This window comes from Mesoplodon densirostris, chromosome 19 (genome assembly GCF_025265405.1).
Source record: "Mesoplodon densirostris isolate mMesDen1 chromosome 19, mMesDen1 primary haplotype, whole genome shotgun sequence".
Lineage (NCBI taxonomy): Eukaryota > Metazoa > Chordata > Mammalia > Artiodactyla > Ziphiidae > Mesoplodon > Mesoplodon densirostris.
Genome location: NC_082679.1, coordinates 30,321,163 through 30,343,328, shown reverse-complemented (window position 1 = coordinate 30,343,328; position 22,166 = coordinate 30,321,163). Strand labels below are relative to the sequence as shown.

General features: G+C 50.8%; 1 protein-coding gene across 1 annotated transcript in view; it reads left to right on the top strand.

Moving 5' to 3' along the window:
* The window catches only part of LOC132479816 (ATP-binding cassette sub-family C member 12-like), a 32,901-nt gene extending 24,395 nt beyond the window's left edge, over positions 1-8,506 (top strand). The window contains 3 exon segments of the mRNA XM_060083431.1: positions 1,913-2,188; positions 5,730-5,801; positions 8,378-8,506. Coding sequence (XP_059939414.1) covers positions 1,913-2,188; positions 5,730-5,801; positions 8,378-8,506 — 477 coding nt within the window.
* The last annotated feature ends 13,660 nt before the right edge of the window (positions 8,507-22,166 follow it).

Below are 22,166 nucleotides of genomic sequence, written 5' to 3'. Positions count from 1 at the left end.
CTAGTACAGGACCAGGTATCCCAGTAATTGCTATATATAGTAAGGGTGAACGTGATGTGTAGGAAGGGCAGATAAAGTGGTTTTGAAGTTGAGGCAAGGAAAGGAAAAGAAGAAGCACATTTCAGGCAAGAGAACAGTGCATTCAGACCTCTGTGAATTGATTGGAAGATCTTATTCACTCAAGTCTGAAATGTGGATGTCATTTTAAGCATCCTAGGTGCCTGTATCCCTCTTCTCCCTTACCATCCACATTTAACCAATCAAGAATCCTGTTGGGACTTCCCTGGTGGTGCAGTAGTTAAGAATCCTCCTGCCAATGCAGGGGACATGGGTTCGAGCCCTGGTCCGGGAAGATCCCACATGCCACAGAGCAACTAAGCCCGTGCACCACAACTACTGAGCCTGCGCTCTAGAGCCCATGAGCCACAACTTCTGAGCCCGTGTGCCACAACTACTGAGCCCCATGTGCCTAGAGCCTGTGCTCCGCAACAAGAGAAGCCACTACAATGAGAAGCCTGTGCACTGCAACGAAGAGTGGCCCCCGCTCGACACAACTAGAGAAAGCCCGCGCACAGCAACGAAGACCCAACGTGGCCAAAAAATTTAAAAAACAGAAAAAGAATGACACAAATAATAGTTAAAAGAAAAAAAAGAATCCTGTTGGCTCACCTCCTGATCACTGTATTCCTTCAATTTTAAAGGGCACCATTTATGAAACTGGATTGGAAGGTACACGGTTGAGTTATTACATTTTGAACAAAACACAGAGGTAACCTCATCACATTAATTGTGTAACGATACCCAATATCTTAGACTAGAGGAACAATGCTAGTTCTTGACTCTGCAACCTCCACTCTGTCCCTAGTGCCATCACCTTCATTCAAGGCTTCATAGTCTCTCATCTGAACTATCACACTGACCGAAGAACCAATTGTCTTTTCCCAGTGTTGTCCTTTTCAAATCCATATTGCACTGTTAATTGAGCTTTAAAATATTTGTCTGATCACTGACATTAACCTGCTTGAAATCCTTGTCCTTCACTCTCCAGGACTGAGCCTGAGTCCTCCATCAGCAGATCCTCAGTTATGTCTCCACTTCATTTCTTATCCCCTTCCTACCTTGAGCTCTGGCCCTCGGTTATACTGAATTTCTTGTCTTATACCTCTCATCCCCCCAAACCACGCTATTGCCTGTTTTTGCTCATGCTGTGCCCTCTACTAGAAAGCTCTCCTCCCCTAACCCCTCCCTCATCTTTGCCTGTACAGCACTGTACAGACTCAGCTCAGGCATCAATTACATGGGCCTCCAGGATGCGGAGCCAAGTGTCCCATCTCTGGCAGTTACAGGGCTTTGTCCCTGTCACATTTCACTGAAATGATCTGTGCATGTTCCCATCTCCACCTGGACTGCAGTCTCTTCAAGGACAGGAAGGATGCCTTATTATTAATATTTGCATTTCTGCTGTTTACCCCAGAATCTGGCCCAGAGTAGGCACTTGGCAGGTGTTTTGTTGAACTGAGCTGAGTGGGGACTTAGGAAGAAGACACAGCAGAGACTGAGCATGTGACCTTGGTTTCATAAGCATTAGTGTCAAGCAGTGAAGCCAACCGCCCAAAGACTGGCAAAAGCTGGCCATCTTGGGCATAAGGGTAAATTGTAGCTGGGATCAGCATTCTCCAATGTGGGTGACCCAGATAGGCCTTGTGGTTAAAAAAGCATCCGTTCTACATAGTATGAGCTAATCGACTATTTTTGCTGCAGCTTCTCCTCAGGGAATATCTTCAGAATACCTTTCCTGGATGTCCCAGGTAGAATTCCCAAGATTATGATTTGGGGTCATTAGAAGATATACTGGGATGATTCTTGCAAATGGATGACGTCTGCCAAGTTAATTTTGTTTCTTTACTCTTAGAAAATTCTCATAGCTAAAAGCCCCTCATCTTACATCACCCAACCAGAAGACCCAGATACAGTCTTTCTTTTAGCAAATGCCACCTTGACATGGGAGCAAGAAACCAGGGGGAAAAGTGACCTAAAGAAAGTGCAGAACCAGAAGAAGCATCTTCTTAAGAAACAGAGGCCAGAGGCATACAGTTTGAGTCCATCAGGTCAGGGAGTCACCAGCGCCCAGGAGCAACGTGGCAGCCCCAAATCGATTCTGCACAATATAAGCTTTGTGGTGAGAAAGGTGGGTATGTGTTCCAAAGGTGTGGCCTCCATCCTTCTTCCTTGTGTCACATGACCATGGCCTTCTCAAGGCTGAATATAATTCAGTTTGAGCAGGAGGTCGTGGTGGGAAGTCTCCATTTCTTCCCAAATTTTAAAGCTATGCAAATGAACCTGGAGACATCTCTTCAAGCTGAGAGAATACCGTTGTCTTAGTGGTTGTATTAGTGTCGATCTTCAAATTCCACAGGAGTTGAGAACCAGTTGCAGTGTTTAACGGACAATCCACTTCAGGTGGCTAGACTCAAACTGACTAGCTTTCATAAGTCTTTTCAGATTTGTTCTTAATTTCACGTTGGAGTCCAATCATAGATTATAATAGCTGACAGTTATGAGCAATTTCTATTTACGAGGCACATAATTAAGTCATTTAGCTACCCCAATAACCTTATGAGGTGGGTGTATAGCAGCCCCACTTTATGACTGAGGAACCAGAGACACAGCACGTTAAATAACTTGTCCAAGTCAAACAGCTCGAAAGTGGCAGAAGAGGGCTTCATACCCAGGGTGCCTGGTGTCACCATCTGCTCTTAACCACCAAGCGACACTGCTCTTGTAAAAAGCAAAATGAGTGCCACAGGCAGCCTAGGAACAGAAGCCACCCAGATTCTGCTGGCTGCTCCCCTCCCCTTGGGATTGGAGGGTAGAGTCCTTAGAGCAGCTCTGCATTTGGGGAATGTTTGACCTTCTCTTGCATGTGGTTTTCTTGCCCTGGGTACTTGTCAGCCGTGCTCCCCGGATGGCAGTTTTGATTTTGCTGCAAAGGGCTCAGCATTAATCTTGGGCCTAATATTTTAATCTCCCATCTTGTTGACTCACCCTTTCCCCATGTGAGCACTATAGAGGGAGAGGTTCTTATGTATTATGTGACGCTAGGCTCAATGGCTGGTGTAGAGTGATACCTCTTGTGGCTCACAAGGCTCTCGGCACATATTCATTGGAAATGATATTTGGTTGGCTGAGTGCAGTTGAGCTTGGCTCTCAGTGAAGTCCTGCTGTGTGCAGCCCACTTGCTTTCTCATCACTTTTCCCCACCTATGACATGCAGCACCCAGATTACTTCAACCATGCCTTCAGCGTTGCTCCAGGGAGGACTCAGTGAACTGCTCTTGTGTTGTAAAGAAGCCTCCTCTTAGCCCTTCAATCGCTTTCCTCCTTTTCAGTACATTGGTGGCTCATGACTTGTCATCAAGGACATGGTCAAATATTTTGTGAAATAAGGTGAAGACAAAGGGTGCAGCACAATATCTTGGGGATGAGGGCTATGCCTCTCTAGCCTGGTGGACCCGGGTTCCAGTCCCAGCCACTCGCCAGCTGCAAGGCCTTGAGCACATTGCCGAACCTCTTCAAGCCAGTTTCTTTACCTGCTCCATGGGTATTTTAATAATAGTACCCACTTCACAAGGTGGATGGGAGGACGGAAAGACACATCACGCACAAATGCTAAGTCCCCACGGACGGGAGCTATTGCTGTGGCCTTTTTCCTCTAACGATCATGTCCAGCTTAAGTGCTGCCCTTAAATGCCCTAAACTCAAGGCATCTGTGTTTTTCCAAATTTAGTTCAAATTTAGACCATAGCCTCCTTGAGGTCAGGGCACGTATCTGTGAACTTGTTCACAGTCGTGTGGCCTTACACTGAGCCCAGAGCCTGGCACAGAGTAGGTTTCCAATAATGTTTTCCAGATAATCAGAAACTCAGGGGTGCAGGCCTCCTGGATTTCCTGCTGAAGACAAGGATGAATCTAGAAGGCTTAGATCTGGCCACAAGTAGGGGACAGGACTCAACAAAGAGCCAGGTGTCTAGGGAAGCTGGATCCATCCCTGTGTCTCTTTGTCCCAAAGTCTTCATAATGCCCCGGTTCCTTGTAGTCCTTTTGGTGGAATTAAAATGGATCCGCTTCACTTACCTGCAGCGCCAGTGACAGTAAAGGCAGGGACTGCGTCTGCCTTGATCACTGTTTTATTGCCAGTGCCTAGTGCAGTATCTGGCGTTCAGTAAAGACTTATCCAAGGGCTGAATGATGACAGGCAACAGCCCTCTTGTGCTGGGGGTAGCAGGCAGGCGAGGGGCCCTCTGGTCTAGCTCAGGTGGGAAAGAAGCCACATTTGGCCCCGTGCTGGGCATCTTTGCTCTGAGGCATCACTGGGAGCAGGTCTCCGTGAGAATGTTCTAGATGTTCCAACTGCTGCATTGCAATATCTGCTTGAACACAAGAGTGGTCTCACCTCAGAGTCTCCACAGGGACTCCTATTCTGCCAGAAGTGCTGCCCCCCATAACGACACGGCTCACTCCCTTGCCCCCTCCGGGTCTTACTCAGACATCACCTGTAGCAGGTACTGTCAGTGACCCGTCCGTGTGGCCTGGCCATCTTCCAACTGCCAGATCTGCATCTGTGTGCCTGAGGGCCCTCCCCACCACCCTCAGTAAGCCAAGACGTCAACAGCCGAGGGAGCAGCTCTCAAACACTGACTGTTGGCTATCTATCCTGACTCCCTCAGCCGTTGGGAGGACAAAGCCATGCTCAGTTTCCGCAATTCCTTGAGTTTCCCAGCAGGATTGAGCTTCACTGGCCTCCTGTGGGGGCTGACCTAACGGCACTCCCTTGATGGGCCACCTTCCTCCTCCCGTACCATCCCCCTCCTCCCAGCTGGTGTTTTCTGCACCTCCCCAGCAAGCTACCTTCACTCAATTCCTTGCTTTGCGGTCTCCTTCTGGGAGAACTCAAGCTAAGAGGCCCACATGTCCAGTAAGCCTCCCCGGCCCCATCTCCTCGCTGCTTTATTTGCTTCCACGGCAGGTCTGACATACTCCATCTTTTACTTACTTATCGTGTTTACTGTCTCCCCAACTAAAACATAAGCTCCGTGCGGGCAGACCCAGACTTTTGACTGTGATGTTCTTTGCTGTATTGTGCTATTGCTGGTGTTCAGAACAGCACCCGGCACAAAGCAGGCTTTAGCAATGATTTGTTAGTTGAATTAATAAACTTGTGGCTGTAGAAAAATCCATGAACCCAACACGCTGGAACAGCATAACTGCTCAGTGATTTCAGACTGAGTTGTGATGGAGGAAGGATGCTTTAAGAGGACTTTTAAAAAGCACCCAGCCTTCTGTACTTGCAGGCTGTCACTGTCCCTCTGGGTTGTGCAGCCTTTGACGTCCATTAGATTTACTTTCCTGGAGTCGCGGCACAGGACCACCCTCATGTTCAGGGCCTGTGTGTCCCAGAGCAGCGCAAGGCTGTTCTGCATCGGTGCTTATACATGATTTCTAGAAGCCCTCCGGGTGCTGTGCTGGGTTGTGCAGAGGAGGCTCTTAATTCAGACGGAGGCTCCTGCCTCCTGTGAGGCCGTGTGTTGGGGTTGGGGGGCGAGGCTGCAACCGCCACCTCACAGAGCCAGCAGTACCCCACTGGTCCCTGCCTGGCCTGGCCAGTGCAGTTCGGTGGTGACCCTCTAAGAACTCGGAGAATGACTGTCTTTTTTCTGTTTCTCTGGTAGGGGAAGGTCGTGGGCACCTGTGGGAATATTGGAAGTGGAAAGACTTCCCTCCCTGCAGCTCTCCTAGGACAGGTAAGCTGTGTGCTGGGCGTTGCGACGATGGAGTGGTTCCCTGCTGGCTGCGTTTGGGGCCCTGGGCTCGGCCGCACTGGACTCTGTGCTCAGAGTTAATGGTGACGCCCAGGAGGTCAATGCACTTGGCAGTTCCAGGCCCATGGCAGGCGGGGCCGGGCCTTCCATGTGCTCTCCCCAGTTTGCCTCCTGAAGACATGAGTTAAGCAGCGATAGCTTCCTTGCCTGGAGCTCCATCTTGGTCAAAGGAAGCAATGGGTCATTAAATCCATGGTTTTCTCATGACATGCTTGGCCTGTGCCAAATAGAAAGGCCGGCCAGGCAGCTTGGCGGGGAAAAACCCAGGAACCTGCGACTCTCGGTGACTCGATCCATCTCCATTTCCCCAGCGTCTGCCCTGAGCAGCTGCTCCTCAATGGAGGAGGAGCTGAATGAATGTGTGAACCAAAGCACACCTCGTGGTAGCAAGGGAGGGCGGGTGCACTCTCCTCCTTTGTCTGCTACTTCTAGCTGCTTGACCCCAGGGAAATGGCCAAGCCATTCACTGTATCCACAGTAAATGAACAGTTCACAGTTGCCAAGGCTTCTCATTCCAAATGAATGAGAAACTTCCTGGGGAAAGAAATTAAGTTCTCTTTCTCTCCACTCTGTGTTCTTAAAGGGAAGGTTGGAGGGCTTCCCTGGTGGCGCAGTGGTTGAGAGTCCGCCTGCTGATGCAGAGGACGCGGGTTCGTGCCCCGGTCCGGGAAGATCCCAAATGCCGCAGAGTGGCTGGGCCCGTGAGCCATGGCCGCTGAACCTGCGCGTCCGGAGCCTGTGCTCCGCAATGGGAGAGGCCACAACAGTGAGAGGCCCGCGTACTGCAAAAAAAAAAAAAAAAAAAAGAAAAGAAAGGGAAGGTTGGACACCTGGGATTGCCTTTGCCTGCAATAGAGACAGGGGGATGCTAAGCTCTGAAGAGCCCCTCCAGACCAGGGTGACTCATTCTGGCCTCAGCTGACTCATTTGTAGAAAGAGTGACAACTCCTTCCCTGCTTGAAGGCGGAGGCAGGGGCTGAGTCAGGTGAGCTGTGGCGGTCCCTCAGGCTCCAGGATTCAGCGTGAGTGCCTTTGATCACCCTAGAGTCGGCAGGGGCATTACAGGTGACCCAGCCCAATTCTCCACCTCATAACATGAGTCCTTTCCACTGAATCCTATAAGAGATGAGTCAACCTCTGCTCAGATGCTTCCAGTGATGGGGAACTCATGATCTCTTTAGAGAGATTTGAGGTATATGGGAGTGAAATTTGCCTCCTTTTAACTTCTACCCTATGGTCTGCTCCTGTGGAATGTCCCAGAGAAAACAGAATCCATCTCCCATGTGACAGTGGTGGGATCAGGCCCCTCACGTGGTCACTGGCTTAAGTGAGTGGGCTCTGGACGGCGTGGGTTCACCAGCAATCTCAGTCTCATGAGCATGGATAAGTCACTTAACCTCTCTGAGCCTTGGTTGGCTCATCTGTAAAATGGGGCTAAGGATGTTGTGATGAGGATTAAATGAGGTAACTGATATAATAGTAGTTACAGGACAATTCCCAGCGCCAGCCACAGTGATTAGCGTTTTATATGTACTTAACACAGTGCCTGGCATACACCCTATTCATTTTAGCTATTATTATTATAGTTTTTGTTGTTGTTGTTGTTTTATTATCATTCTCTCTTCTCCAAGTCTAATGTTCTCTATCCCTTAGACCATTCCTGAGGAGGAAAGGAGTCACATCCCTCGGCCACCTTGGCTATGGTCCTTGGCTGTCCCCAACACACTGCCACTGGCCCATGAGCACCAGCCCTGAGTACCACGGTCTGCCTCATACACCCTTTCCTGACAGCTACAAACATGGCACCACCACTAGCCTCTCCCGTTATCTGTTGAGGCTCACCACGAAGGGCCATCTTAAATGAACATGGGTACTCAGGGTCACAGATGGGAGCCCATGCATGTTTCTTAATTGGATTCCTCATTGTTTTGAAAGTTCAGAAGTTCCACATGACACTAGACTTTCCGATCCTCTTGAAAAATTAGAAACTCGCCACAGCAGGCTTGCAACCTTGCTTGGCACCAGCTGTGCAATGGAGTCAAGGTTGCTTCCTTAGGATGGGGCATGCCAGGGCCACCATCCACAGCAGTTCAAGCTGTGCCCTCTCCCTGGGGGCCTGGCTGAGGAGGGTGGGGTCTAGCCAGTGCACCTGGGGGAAGAGGGAGCTTTTGCGATGGGTCTGCTCAGAAAGCATCTCATCCTAGCTGCACAAAGGTGCACATGAGCCAGCAGCAGCCCTGCAGCCTGTGCTCTCCAGAGCACAGGGCTCACCTCTGCCCCTTCTGGAACATTCCCATCTGGCCTCTCGCAGATGTTTGACTTTGAGACCCTTGGTCTACACAGACGGGCTTTGCAGTGTGTGGCAAGACAGCCTGTCACCCTCTTGCACCTTCCGAATCAGTGCTCATACAGTAAGTGGGGGGCAAGTGTGCAATAGGCCCCCGAGGAGAAGGTGGCAAGGCCTGGCTCCTGAAGGTTCTCTGGTGTTGTTGCTCCAGATGCAATTACAACAAGGGATCGTGGACGTCAATGGGACTCTGGCCTGCGTTTCCCAGCAAGCATGGATCTTTCAGGGAAATGTGAGAGAAAACATATTATTTGGAGAGAAGTATGATCACCAAAGGTAATATTAACTTTGAAAGCCTGAGGCATTTTAGTATTTGGTATAATCTGCTACAGATGCTGATGCCATTGGTAATGATTGCTAACTGGGTTTCTTTAATGAGCTCTGATTAAACATTCGTCAGATCTGAATGGGTGTTGCTTTTTCTCTTCCTGATCCAAGAGTTCAGGAGAGGTGCCTTCTGCAGACCTGTGATCACTCTCTCAGAAACGTACGGAATCGCCACTCAATCCCAGTGCAGAGTAGCATATGTTCTGAGGTTCTCTGTAACAGCGCATATGGTGTCTGACTGGAGGAAGAGGAATCTGGCAAGTTTGCTTTAGGCCAAGTAACAAGAACTTTCCTTGAAACTGAGTGCAGCAAGTATGCAATTAGTCAGCCCTGAAACTATTAATTGACACCAGTTTTCAGGATATATCACTGTTGATGTCCTCAAAACGACCTCATGGAATGAAAACAAAGTTCAAGTAATAATTTTTGAATTCACTTTGGACCATTATATTTAAGCTCTGGAAATAGCTTCCTAAGGTTCTTTGCTGAGTTTGGTGTGCTTCCATGTACATTCTCTCGTTAGAGCCCCATAACCACCCATTTAAGGGAGATCCTGGCATCATATCCCCATTTTACAGATGAAGAGGTTGAGGCCCAGAGAGGAGAGTTGACTTGCCAAAGGTCAAAGCTATTAAATGTCAGAGGAACTGCAGGCCAGCATCATTTGTTCCCACTGGAGCTGCCTGACAGCCCCCTCAAGTGCCACGATGCCAAAGGAAAGACAAATGGAGTTGGTTTTACAAATCTGGCTGTCAGCTCTTTAACTGTGGTCTGGACTTTCACATCTTATTGCCTGAATCCACAAACTCTATCCTTACTGATGCCATTGGCCAGCATGTGGGTTCTCAGCAAGAGATCTGTTACTTCCCCTCCTTTTCCCTGGCCATGGCATCCTGTCATCAGGAGGCTCAGTCAGGGCATCCTTGGCACCAGTCGAACTGTTCTGCTCAGCATCTCCTGGACTGCCTCTGCCTGTGCCTCCTCCCAGCCCTGCCTGGAATGGCTTCTCTTTTGCCAGAAGCAGACTAGAGGGAGGGATTCCTGTCCTTTATTATTAGGACATCAGAGAGCAAATATTTGCCAAATACCTGCAAGACACAGGACTATGCAGGACCATGTGGGCCAGCAGGGTGGCTTAGATGTAACTTTGCCCTTGAGGTGCTCAAGTCTGTAAAGGGTTGTAGGAGATGCACAATGGGCCAAGGGCAGGAGACTGTGCTGGACTGTTCAGAGGCAGCAGAGATCACAAGAGGGAAGAGAGGGTGGCGATTGAAGTGGGCCCTGAAGGATGGACTGAGCACCCTTCCTATGTGACATCTCTAGCAGGGGTTCTGCTCCTGGGGTGGATATTGAGACTCTCAGGACCACAGGAGCAGGAGTGTGGGAGGAAGTTTAAGATGGGGGTGGAGCTGGCAAGAAGATGAAGATGTGCTGAGCAGTCTGAATCTCACGGTCAGAGATTGGCAAAGGTGATAACATTCATTATAACTACCGCTGATGGAGAATTTGCGCACCAGACAGCGTGCTCTTGGCTTGATATGTGTGTTCCCACTTCTCACAACCCAATAAGAGTTATTAGCCTATTGTGTAGGGTGGAGAGTGAGGATTAGGGAGGTACAGTCATTTGTTCAAGGTTACCCAGCTGGATTCAAGCCCAGGTTGTTCTGATTCCAAAGCTACTGGTCTTAACCACCAGGCACACCAGCCCTAATGTTGATACATGGGCACAATGCTCAGGGCGTCAAGTGCTGCCAGGACGTAGTGCGCCACCTGCCGGGCAGCTACCTGCGATCTGCCTGCTCACTCTAAGCTGGCACCACCCACACGCTTCTGCTCGTCTACTAGTGGTCTTGCGGCCTCTGGGAGGCCTCCTCCAGCGACCTCAGCCCTCATTGGTGACTCCCTGCTCTGACTCCCATGAGCAATTTTCCCTTCAGTTGTTTCATGTGCACTGATTTCATCTTTCTCGAATGGCGGGAAGCCTGTGAGCAGAGGGGCCCTCCCAAGTCAACTCTGCATCAGGTAAGCGGGGCAGAGGTCAAGGGGAAGCTGCCCTTGGACATCAAAGACCAAGCAATCAGCCACCTCCTCGTTGGCCCATGACACCAGCGCACCTTTGGAGCAACCTAGGGCTGCATGGACGTGGGGTCTTTCTCACCGTGCTGACTTCTAGCTTTCCACCCACAGGTATCAGCACACGGTTCGTGTCTGTGCCCTTCCGGAGGACCTGAGCACCCCACCTTACGGAGACTTGACTGAGGTGAGTCGAACCCAGAGCTCAGCCCCACAGCGGCTCATGGCAGATCAACCGCCAGGTCCAATGGGCTGAAGCTCTGCAGGCACCAGCTCCTTCATATCCGTGTGCCCCAGAGGACAGAAAGATCCCAGGAAATGTGGGGAAAGTCAGGTTCTACCACTCTGCATCCTCCACCTGGGTCCTTTCTTGGGAGATATCACAATGGGTGTGACACCAACTCCACTTGTGCTGGGCTCAGCCTGGTCACTCTTGGGGTCACTTCCAATTTGCCTGTCATCTCAGGGAAGGTTTCGGGTGAAAGGTGCTTCCCCACCTCCTGGGCCAGCTCTGTCATCCTAAGACAGAGGTCAAGGGTACAGCATTGTGGCTGGAGGCTCAAGGGTCCCCTCCTGCCTCACTGGCCCTGCCTGCGCAGGAGTATAAGGGTCATCTCCAAACACTGGCCCCCAGGGTTTTGTTTAAAGGGCTGGCTGGGTCCTGGGCTGAGCCTGCCAACTCAGGTGGCCCAGGGGAGTCACCGGGCCACCTTCTGTCTTCCCATCCCAGTGTACCCTCTGAACAGTCTTCCCACTCTGCCCAGGAGCCCAAAGAATGAGGCATCCTGAAGAAAGCCCAGTTCAGAGCACATTGTCATTCTCTGCTGGTACCTCCGTGTGCCTTCATCAAGGAAATGGCCGTCACAACCACTGCAGCACTGGCCTCCCTGCCAGGGTTTGCCTCCACCCACCCCTACCTGCCTGCCCAGGTGTGCACTTGCCTTCCAGGCTCTAGACCTCTGCTTCTGCCAGTTGCCACCCTTCAAGTTCCCACCCCAAATCCACACCCTTGAGGAAGACTTTCCCCAGACCCAGTGTCTAAAGTAATTTGCCCCGAAGTACTTAGTCTATGCTTCTCAGTTGGCACTTGTTAAATTCTGCTTTGTGCCATTATTATGTGTATAACTAACCAGCCCCACCCCTGCCCCACACACTGCTAAGATGCTAGTTCCCAGTAGATAGGGGTATTTTCTGGTCCCACTTCATGTGTCCAGCCCCAGTGCTCAGCAAAACACCTGGCTGAACTCCTGGAGGCTCACTTTGGGGTCAGTTGGATAGAATCACCTGAAGTAGGCAACCTGAGCTTTTCATCTTTTCAACAAATGTTTATTGAGCACCTGCTCTGGGCCAGGTGTGGTGCCGGGCCTTAGGGACGTAATGATGAAAAAGGCTGACATGTCTGTTGTCTTCGTGGAGCTTAGACTTGCCTAGTGGGGGTGGGGAGTTGATCCACAGGTAAACAAAGAGAGACACCTTGTCCCTCTTTTCCCAGACAGTTTTCCTTCCTGTTCGCTTGTCCACTTGCCCAGAGCTTCCTGCTCAACAATGCCCTTTGGTGTTAGTGGTCAAGAAGTAGCCCCTCCCTACAGGGTTGCACTGGGATGGGGCTGTTGTGAGCCAGGTACCCCTCACTCAACACTGGAAGGAGCTTTTCCCTATTTGCCACTGCCCACCAGGCTTCCTGCAGAAGTGGAGCTTTCCACTTTCCAGGGTAACTGGTGTGGCCAGGGGGTTCCCTTAAAGGGGTGATGAGCAGTCTGCAGAGGAATCTAGAGAAGCTTCAGGAAGTTCCTGGTCTCCAAGGACTGCAGGTTGGGGAATGGGGTCCGGTGATGCACAGTAAGTAGCATTGCCCTTGTCTGAAGATCGGGGAGCAGGGCCTCAACCTCTCTGGGGGGCAGAGGCAGAGGATCAGCCTGGCCCGAGCCGTCTACTTGAACCATGAGATCTACCTGCTGGATGACCCGCTGTCGGCCGTGGACACCCATGTGGGGAAGCACGTCTATTTTTTTTTTTTTTTTTTGTGGTACGCAGGCCTCTCACTGCTGTGGCCTCTCCCGTTGCGGAGCACAAGCTCCGGACGCGCAGGCTCAGCGGCCATGGCTCACGGGCCCAGCCGCTCCGCGGCATGTGGGATCTTCCTGGACCGGGGCACAAACCCGTGTCCCCTGCATCAGCAGGCGGACTCTCAACCACTGTGCCACCAGGGAAGCCCAGGAAGCATGTCTTTGAGGAGTGCATTGAGAAGGCGCTCAGGGGGAAGACCGTCGTCCTGGTGACCCACCAGCTGCAGGTGACTGGGAACAGCCGGACCCATGAGGTCATGAAATGGGTGTGGCACTTGATGCTCACAGAGTCTCTTCTTCTGCCTGAACCTGTTGTCCTCACCTGGACCAGGTCAGGGAACGGGAGAGGTGCACAGGAGACACCGTGACCGTCCCCAGCCATCTTGGCTCACACCTGGCCCTGCCTGCTCCTCTCTGTGCACAACTTCTGTTGCCCTACCTTTGGGCTCAGTGGGGCCAAGACCGTTCCTCCATCAGAGGGAGATTCTCCAACTCTGGACCACTGACCCCTACCTGTGGGGTGGACACGAGGCACCTTCTCCAGCTCTGGACCACTGATGCTGGGGAGATGGGAAGTCGGGTAGGAACATTTAGACCAACCTTTCCTCCCGCAAGGGCTGGGCAGGCCTGAGGCCAAGGGTGCCCGGGTGTGGGGTGGCAGGGGATGATAGATCCCTTGATGAGAGGCCCAGATACCCCTGGCATCACTCTCCAGGGGAAAAAGGCTGGAGACCAGGACTTCAGGACTAAGGCAAGAAGCTTCTCCCTGCCCAGAGCCACCCTCTCAGGCTTAGGAACATGAATATTGCCCAGGAAAGGGACTGACTGAATCCCCTGAATAAACTTGGGAATTTGGCAGGGTGGGAACAGTTCTTACTATGTCAGCCCCATGTCAAGGGCTCTGGATGCCTGGTGGGAATCCAGGACCCCTCTCTACCCTGAGATAAGCCAGGTTACCCCTGTCCTACAGTGACTCCCCAAAGATGTGCTCTGTGTGTGTGTGTACGTGTGCACGCATATGCGTGTGCATGCACATGCGTGTGCGTCCCCTGCAGGAGGAGAGAGCCCACAGGACTGGCCTGTAATGAGAGGTCAATTGGAGCAGACGCAGCAGAAGTCCTGTCTTCTGACTCTCCTACCACCTGTGGGGAAATGTTAAACTAGGGGTAAGAGGCAGGACTCTCAGCCTTTGCAAAGGTAAGTCAAGCTGGGATGGGAGCTGGCAGCAAATGAAGTTGCCATGGCTACAGGGTGCTGTAGCCAGCATCGTTAGGCTCCTCTGTCAGTGGCCAGAAGGACCGGCCAAAGAGGGAAAAGTTTCTTCAAGACCCAGGAAAACCAGGCCTTCCTATACCTGTGGCTTTGCCCCCAGCCTCTGCCTCTGTTTGCTGAGGGCTAGAGACCTCAGAATAGGCTCCAAGCATCTGAATTTTCCGTGTGGGGATTGCTCAGGTTTCCTCTGAGTGGCATCTGTCACCTCCAGGACGCATCCAGCTGGGCTGGTGCAGACAAGACCTCCTCATTCCTCTGCTGGGCAGGGACCAGGGTGAGGAGAAGGTTGGATTTCTTCTGGGCCCCCATGAGGTGACTGGGAACGGGCTCTTGCCCATCTAGGGTGCTAAATCTGGTGACCACAGCTCTGCACTGCAAGGGTCCAGTCCCTGGAGACCATGTGTAGCAGGGAGGGCTGCCCTCCTGGAGTCCTGGGGGTGCACAGGGAGACTCCCAGCACCTGACGGATGTGGATCAGAGCTGTCTTTGCAGGAGTCCTCAAGCGGGGAGAATGTGACCTTGGCCCTGGTCCAATCTCTGAACCTCCCTCACCAGCGGTATGAACTCAGGCAAGAACCCAGGCGGCCTCAGAGACTCTATTTTTCACCAAGGTCATTTCATCTTACTTTTTGCATGTTGAAAAATACAGGCAGCCACCAGATGGCACTGGAGTCTCAGTCCGGCCATCCATTGTTGGGGAGGAGGCGCTCAGAGCCCGGAACTGGAGCCCGTGGGCTTTTCCAGAATGCTTCTTGGGCAGCGGGCAATCTGTATGCCTCCGAGTGCTCAGGCTGGACGATTGCCCTTCTATTTCTTGAGGAAACAAATGAAATGAGGCTGCTGGCCTGCTACTGAAATCCAACCCAGGGCCAGATTTTGTGAGTTTGCAGAACAAAGCTGCTCAGATCACACCTAGTCTCACTGGAGAGAACTGGGAGCTTGCTGGCCAGAGGGGCTGCACAGGAACTTCAGGGGCTGGAATGTGTGCCCCTACATCTGTGCCTCAGTTTCCACATCTGAGAAATGGGCTGATAATAATGCTGCCTGCTTTCTTCACTGGGTTGTGGGAGACAGAGATAGGAGACGAGATCGGCCTTTGAAAGTTAGAAGATGCTGTGCAAAGGTGAGAGGTGATTTTCAGGAAAATGGCTCTGTCAGAAAGTGTCTCAACTGGACATTAAAAGCCAGACTGTCCCTCCTTGGGCTGTCTGGGAAAGTGGACAGGGCAGTTAGTACAAAGTAAGCAGAAAGGCTGGAGCTGTCCAAAGCCAAGCAAAACTACTGTCATTTGGCCTTTTGGGCACCACCCTCTTCCCCTCAATCAGATGCATCCCCAATCAGATGCACAATGACCAAATGTAGCTACTTCTTTCAGGGTTTCAATCAAGAGCATCAAAGGTAGATTTTACCTTGGGTGAACCCCAAAGCACAGGGGAAAGACCTGTATTTCAAGGCCCTGTTTTGGCTGAACCATCTTAGATCTCACAGCATCTTGTCCACCTCTAAGAGGGTCTTCCTGCCCCTAGATGGGCTGATCCTATGGGGAGAGCTTGGTTCATTCCAAAATGAAAGGAAACTCCTCTTAGCAGCTCTTTGATTTCAGGCATGATATGGAAATGAAGGGAACTCAAATTAGAAAAACAGAAGTGCTTTGGGCAAAATGTAGGATGCTATCATTAAATGCAGCTATATTTTTATTGTACAGATAAAGCTGGTGTAAACTCCTCAGGCCAGGTAGTGTGGCCTGGAGGCCGGAGACTGCATGGTAGGCTACATCTCCTGGGCTAAATGAGAATGATGAGGTGGGCTTGTACTGTTACAGCAGAAGGAAGCCATCTCTGAGTTCATATTTCCCCTCTTCACCAAATCTTGGCTGCAGTGACTTTGTCAATTTCATACTGCCAAGTCTCCATGACGAGATTTCTTAGCACGGCAGCTCACATAGGAAGCGATAGCAAAGGAAGGCTCAATATGCTTCACAGTGGCAACCAAAGGTCCCTTTTATACTCATGAGACCCGTGGGCACTAAATCAGTGCTTCTCAACTGGGGGCCATTTTGCCTCCTAGCCGGCACTGGGCAATGTCTGGAAACACTTTTGCTTGTCACACTTGGGGGAGGAGGTGCTCCTGACATCTAGTAGGTAGAAGCCAGGGAGGCTGCTAAATATCCTACAATGCACAGGTCAGTCCCCAACCCACCCCACCCCCCAACAAAGAATTATATGGCCCTCAATGTCAGTGGTGCCAAGGTTGAGAACTCCTGGACCAGATGAGCCTGGGACATTGCTGAATGGGAGTCTGGCACGGCTCTCCTCTCTCTCTTCCAAGGCAGAAGCTCATTGGAGATTGCTTTAATATCTCTGCAGTTCCTGGAGTGTTGTGATGAAGTCGTCTTGTTGGAAGATGGAGAGATCTGTGAAAAGGGAAGAGTTAATGAAACTGATTCACAACCTCTGAAGGTTGCAGTTCAAGGTAAAACTCTTCGGCCTTGGGTGCAAAAGATTGGGTGCCTTCCCTCATGATTTCTGGCCTGGAGAAGTTCTTTCATTTCATTTTCAGAGGAATTTCATTTTGTCTCCAGGATCCTGAGCACATTTATGATGAAGCAGTGGTAGAAGCCCTTAAGGAGAGCCCTGCTGAGAGAGATGAAGACACTGGTACAATCAGAGTTCCAATCACGCCTCTCTTATCACCCATGGCTCACGAGTGGACACAGATCTCTCTTTATTTCTCACCCTAGTTTTGGCTCCAGGAGATGAGAAACATGATGGAAAAGAACCTGAAACAGAATCAGAGTTTGTAGACATAAAAGATATTTACCTTTCATTCCCTCAGTTACATACTTTTAACTATTTGTTGGGCACCTACCATTTGGGACAGAGAAGTGTAGGCACACTGTTATGTCCTTTGGGGCAGCTAGAATTATGTGGTTTACTATAGTGTGAGCCTTGGGGCTCAACTGCCTGAGTCCAAATTCTGGCTCAACCACTTACTAGTTTTATGACTTTGAAGCAAGGTACTTGGCCACTCTGAACCTTAGTTCCTTAATCCATAAAATGGGGGAAATAAGAGTACCAACTTCATAGGTTCTTGCAAAGATTACATTAGAAACTGTACATAGGATGAATAACACAGTGCCTGACATATAGTAACCCTCAGTAGTTGTTGTTATGATGATGATGATGATTAGTTGGAAAGATCAAAGCAATGCACAGAGATTAATTACACGCAAAAGTGCACACAGGAGGTGTTTCCCAGTCTTTATGGTGAGGATAGAGAAAGAATTGTGCAGCTGTGAAGAGATTGAGGTGGGATAAGTTTATTCATTCTTTCCACAAAAGAACTCAGCATTCTACTATGTGCCAGGCACTAAGCTAGGCTTGGGAGAGAAAGAAAATATGCCCCTGTCCTCGGAATCTTTTGGTCTGGTGGGAGCCACCTGCAAGAGGGTAATCATGGGAAACTGTGATAAGAGTAATGGGGAGCTGGGGTGGGAGTGAGAAGTCAGGGAGGGCTTCACAGAGGAGGTGACCTTTGGACTGGTCCTTTAAAAATATGTAGCAGTTTGCCAGGGACACTCTGGTGACAAGGAGGGGAAAGGGGAGGACTTGGGCTCGAGGGCATCAGGCAATTCCAGGAAGGCAGAGAGGAGAGATGTGGGAGATAAACTTGGCGAGCTGTCTCTCCTCCTTAGACTCTGTTGCCTTCCATCCCTTTATCCATTCAACATTTGTTGAGCACCTACTCTGTGCCCTGCCCCTCACTGGGCACCGAGAGGGCAGAGATCAAAATACCCCTAGCTCAAAGTGCCCATAGCAAGGTCCCTCAAAAATGTGTAGCTGAAAAAAACCCTTAGTATATTTCATCACATTTAAGATGCCATCCATTTTGAGAGCACCATCGCTTTATGTAGCACTGAGAAAAGTCTCTGCCAATTAGATGATATGGCATACTACCGAATGGGACACATCCTGATTTCAGAGATGCTAAAATGCGGGAAAAAAATGTGAGTCTTCTTATCGATGAAAGTTGGCACCATTAATGGTGCTTGTGACAAATGCGTGCCCATTTGGAAAGACAATATATTTTTATCGCTCTGGAGGCGGCCAAGGCTGAAGTGGCGGGGGGGGGGGCATCTGTAGTCTCTTCCACGCTTTCCCAGGAAAGCTCCAGGCTGCTCAGGATCTGGGGTCCTGTGGAGAGAGTAAATCCTGCTCCTCTTTTCCTCCTCACGCCCCTTCTCTGGAGAGGAAAGAGAAAGTGTGAAATTAAATGCTCTGAGAGCTCTAGGAAGGGAAGGGTTGAAGGTGACAGCCCACTGGGCTGGCACGAGGGCATTTTCCGAGGGCAGCGAAGGTAAGCAGAGCATCAGCAGCACAGCTGACTGGGCTGGGGCCGCAAGGGGATCTGACAGTTCCTTTTACGCTCTAGGGTGCCATTCGTTAGGCTCTGCCGACCCATCGAGGTGACTCCCTCATGCTGCAGCCCCAGCGGGAGACACAATGAGTGAAAGGCTGAACATTTCAAAGAAGCGCGAGGGTTCCCAGGCAGAGAGGATACTGGCAGCTCTATTCACGGAGGCGCCTTTGAGGTGGGACAGTTTTCCTTGCCAGGGCAGGAGGCAGAGAGCCCTGTGAAGGGGGGCCCCCTTGTCTGGCTCTATTTATCTCTGTTTACAAGAACCAGGTATAACTACAGCATACTGCTTTGGAGCAGACATTTTCCTGCTCCTCTGTGTAGGAGAGGGAAGAGACGTGCATTCAACCCTGGCTGCTGGGAGCTCTTAGGCAGCCTCCCGGCTCCTCTGAAAGCTGTTTTAATGAGAGCTTGACGGTCATTTGCCCTCACCCTTTGGAAAATGGAGAGGACTTGGGACAGCCACATGGAGGGAATCAGGAGTCCACCTGGGAGGATGCCCCAGGTTTCTTCTCATGGTGTGAGCTCCATGGTGGATGCCTTCTTGTTGGCCCTATAGTAGATGGTGTGGATGCCCTTAGCACTTCTGCGCACACAGCCCAACACCCAGCTGCCATACCTGCATCCCTTTGCCTGGGGCTCTCTCGTAGCTGCCAGCTGCAGGTCGAGGTAGAAGTGCTGGGGAATTAGCCCCTGGGGAGAGCCCTCACCCCATGGCCAACGGGAGTTGTTGTAGAAACATCCCAGATCCCGCTGATCATGAGAAAGACCTCTGAGTTGTAGTTCGGCCCCAGCCTGAGATTTCTCTGTGCTGGGTTAAGATCCCATAGCCCATGGGTGCTGCTGCCTTGATGAGATACCTTTTATTGTTGCATTCCTTTCCCTGTACCCTTTAGCTCTGGAGTAAACTGCATGCGTTCACATCCTCTTCTTAGGATCTGCTTCTGCAGAACCAGATCAAGACAACCCCTGCCTCCCCAGGGCTGAGCACGTAGTAGGTGCTTAATAAATATATTTCTCAAAACACTGAAAACCACCTGCCTCACAGGGCTGTAATGAGGACCAAATAAAACAAAATGAGCAAAAGTATGTTGGAAATTTCAAAGCATAGGGCTAGTGGAAGAAAGGATGGCAGTTGGCCCTAGTGGTGGCCGGGAGTGGGCGGGAGGGGGCCTGCCCCGCCGGGGGCGCCGCAGGACTTGTGTTTGTCCCCACCGTTCCTCTGCACCAGCTCATCCAGACTGAGTCCCCCCGGGGAGGAACCGTGACCTGGAAAACTTATCACACGTACATTAAGGCTTCTGGAGGTTCGGTAGAAAACAATGGGTTTCTTGATTTAATTTGCATTAAAAAATTCTTTCTTAAACTGTTGGGTTCATGTTTTATGGTTTCTTTAACAATTACTCTCTTTATGCTAGGGTCATTTATCAGTGCTTTTATTCTTTCCCCCTAAAAATCTAAAGTCTGATAAAACAGCCTTTTAAATGGAATCATCCTTTATCTCCATTAAAGCTGCCAGACTCTCTTTATTGAAACTGAGTGAGCAGCAGCATGACCCAGCTATGGTTCTTGTGTAACCTCGCTGTCTAATCGCTGAGGACAGCAGCCACCCGCTCGTTGCCTGCCTTCATTGCAAGAGTCATCTCCATGAGCAAAACATATCTGATAATTTCATTTCTTGTCTCCCCTCAGCAAGACTGGGTTTTTATTTGTTTGTTTTAAAATACTGAGTCACTTCTATTAAAGTGAATAGTGGTGGGGTTTTTTTGTTTTTTTTTTTTAATATGTTGACAGTTTGGACCCATGTTCCAACCAGGTGGAACAGATGTTCCCATTGGGGGTTCAGGGACCTAACACTCAGACTTGTCACATCAGCCTAGAAAGTGGTTCCCGGGGTAGAGGCCATTTTCCTACGGGCTTTGATTTTCCCACCAGGGTTGGACCCAAGGAAGAGGAGCCCCCCACAGCTCCCTGGCCTCTACCCTCCCCTGCAGGGTACTTCCTCTCTCTCTTCGTGGTCTCTCTTCCTCCTGATGACTGGCAGCTCCGCCTTCAGCAACTTGTGGCTGAGTGTCTGGTTAAACGAGGGCTCACAGCTGAGTTCCCTTTTGGCTTTGGCAAATGCTAAGTCAGTTGCTAATGGAGAGTCTGAACACCTTACAATGAGCCTTCCACAGCCCTCTCCACAAGGCTGAGGTCAGCTGCTTACACTACACAACTCCTGAAATCCCCTTTGATTGTTCAAGACAAGCAGAGCATCCAAATTTGTATGTGCCACCTTCAAATTTTAAAGGATTGGCTAAAAAGCTTGTGCCAGGCAAATGCAGCATGGCTGGAGTCGTGCACATGCAGGATAGGGTCAGTTCTGCAGCCTCTGTTGTAAGGCACCCTGAGGAGTGTCTGGGAAGGGCTGGGGAAGCCTAACACAGATTTCTGTCTTCCTGCCTCTGAAGAGAGACTGGCATCTTGTCATGGACACTGTCTGGTGTCAGGGAGTTCCACCTGGCTCTGCTCTCCTACAGGAATAGGACGTGCAAAAGTCAGACTGAGTCCCTGGATGTGCTGTAGGGCCACTGGGGGGCCTCTCCCTGCCTCCCAAGCTCTCACCTAGGCCAGACCCCTCCTGGGAAGGACGGATAAATCTGCTCTCCCTCAAGCTTGCTGGAAACTCTCCCATCTATTGGCCTATGGTTTCAAATCTTTCCTGGAGCCCCGGGAAATGCTGTGGGGTTGCCTGCCCATCCTCCAAGATTACATTTTGGTACAGTTCTGTTGCTATGACAACCAAAGTGAGGAGGCCCTGGGAAGACATGGGCAGGGGAGAGGATGTGATTGCCCTCCTGGAGTTTGGCATAGCTCCCTGAGACCAGTCCCAAGGGGAGAAGCCAAGGGGTGGCTTTCTCTGTGCAAAAAGACAGCCACCTTGCTTGCTCATCAAGAGCCCTTTCCTTGGAGAACCCAAGGGGTGAGTCAGAGTGGAGCCTCTCCCTATGCGTGGTGCTTCCCCAGTAGGCCAGTGCCATTCTAACTGGGCAGCAGCAATGATGGCTGACCCACGCATTGGCGCCACCACCAGACACTGTGGGCATAGCCCACAGCGCAGCGAAACCTCCTCTTCAAGCTGGTCCTTTGGTCAATTAGCTCCCCAGGGATGCTTTTGCTTTTATGGATGTTCATCCATCAGCCACCACCTCTGGTTTACATTTCCGCTATTGCTATAATCGGCAAAATGGCATTTAGAGGAAAGATGCTTGTTCGCTCCCCAGAGGCAGTCTTGGCTTTTAGCACATGGCTCAGAGAAAAGCAAAACTGCCAGTTTTTCAGGAGGAGGAGATGGCCTCCCTCCAGAAATGCAGGCAAAAACACGCGTTCTCCTTGTGCAGGATGGAGCCAAGTGTGGTCTCCTTGAATCCTCCAAGAGTCCTTGGTTCATCAGGCTCCCTCCTCCCCACTGCCGACTCCAGGGCAATGGACCAGCACCCTCCTAGGTGCACCCTGAGAAAAGGAAAGGCAGAGGGCGCTGGGGGAGCTGGCCCATCATACAGAGAAGCTCCTGAGTCTCCCCGAAGGCCTGATGGTTTCTGCCATCAGGTCTCTGATTCCCTGGCCTGTCTGGGCTGCCTGAGTATTGCTCAGCCAGCCTATGGCATCCAGATATTGTTGCTTCTGTGATTTTCCTGGCCCAGCATCACCTCTGGTCTCCTGAGGTGCAGTTGGTTTCTGAGATGACTGCCCTATACATGTCTGATTTGTCTGCTTTGCTTTTCTCACTGACTGTCCTGAGCC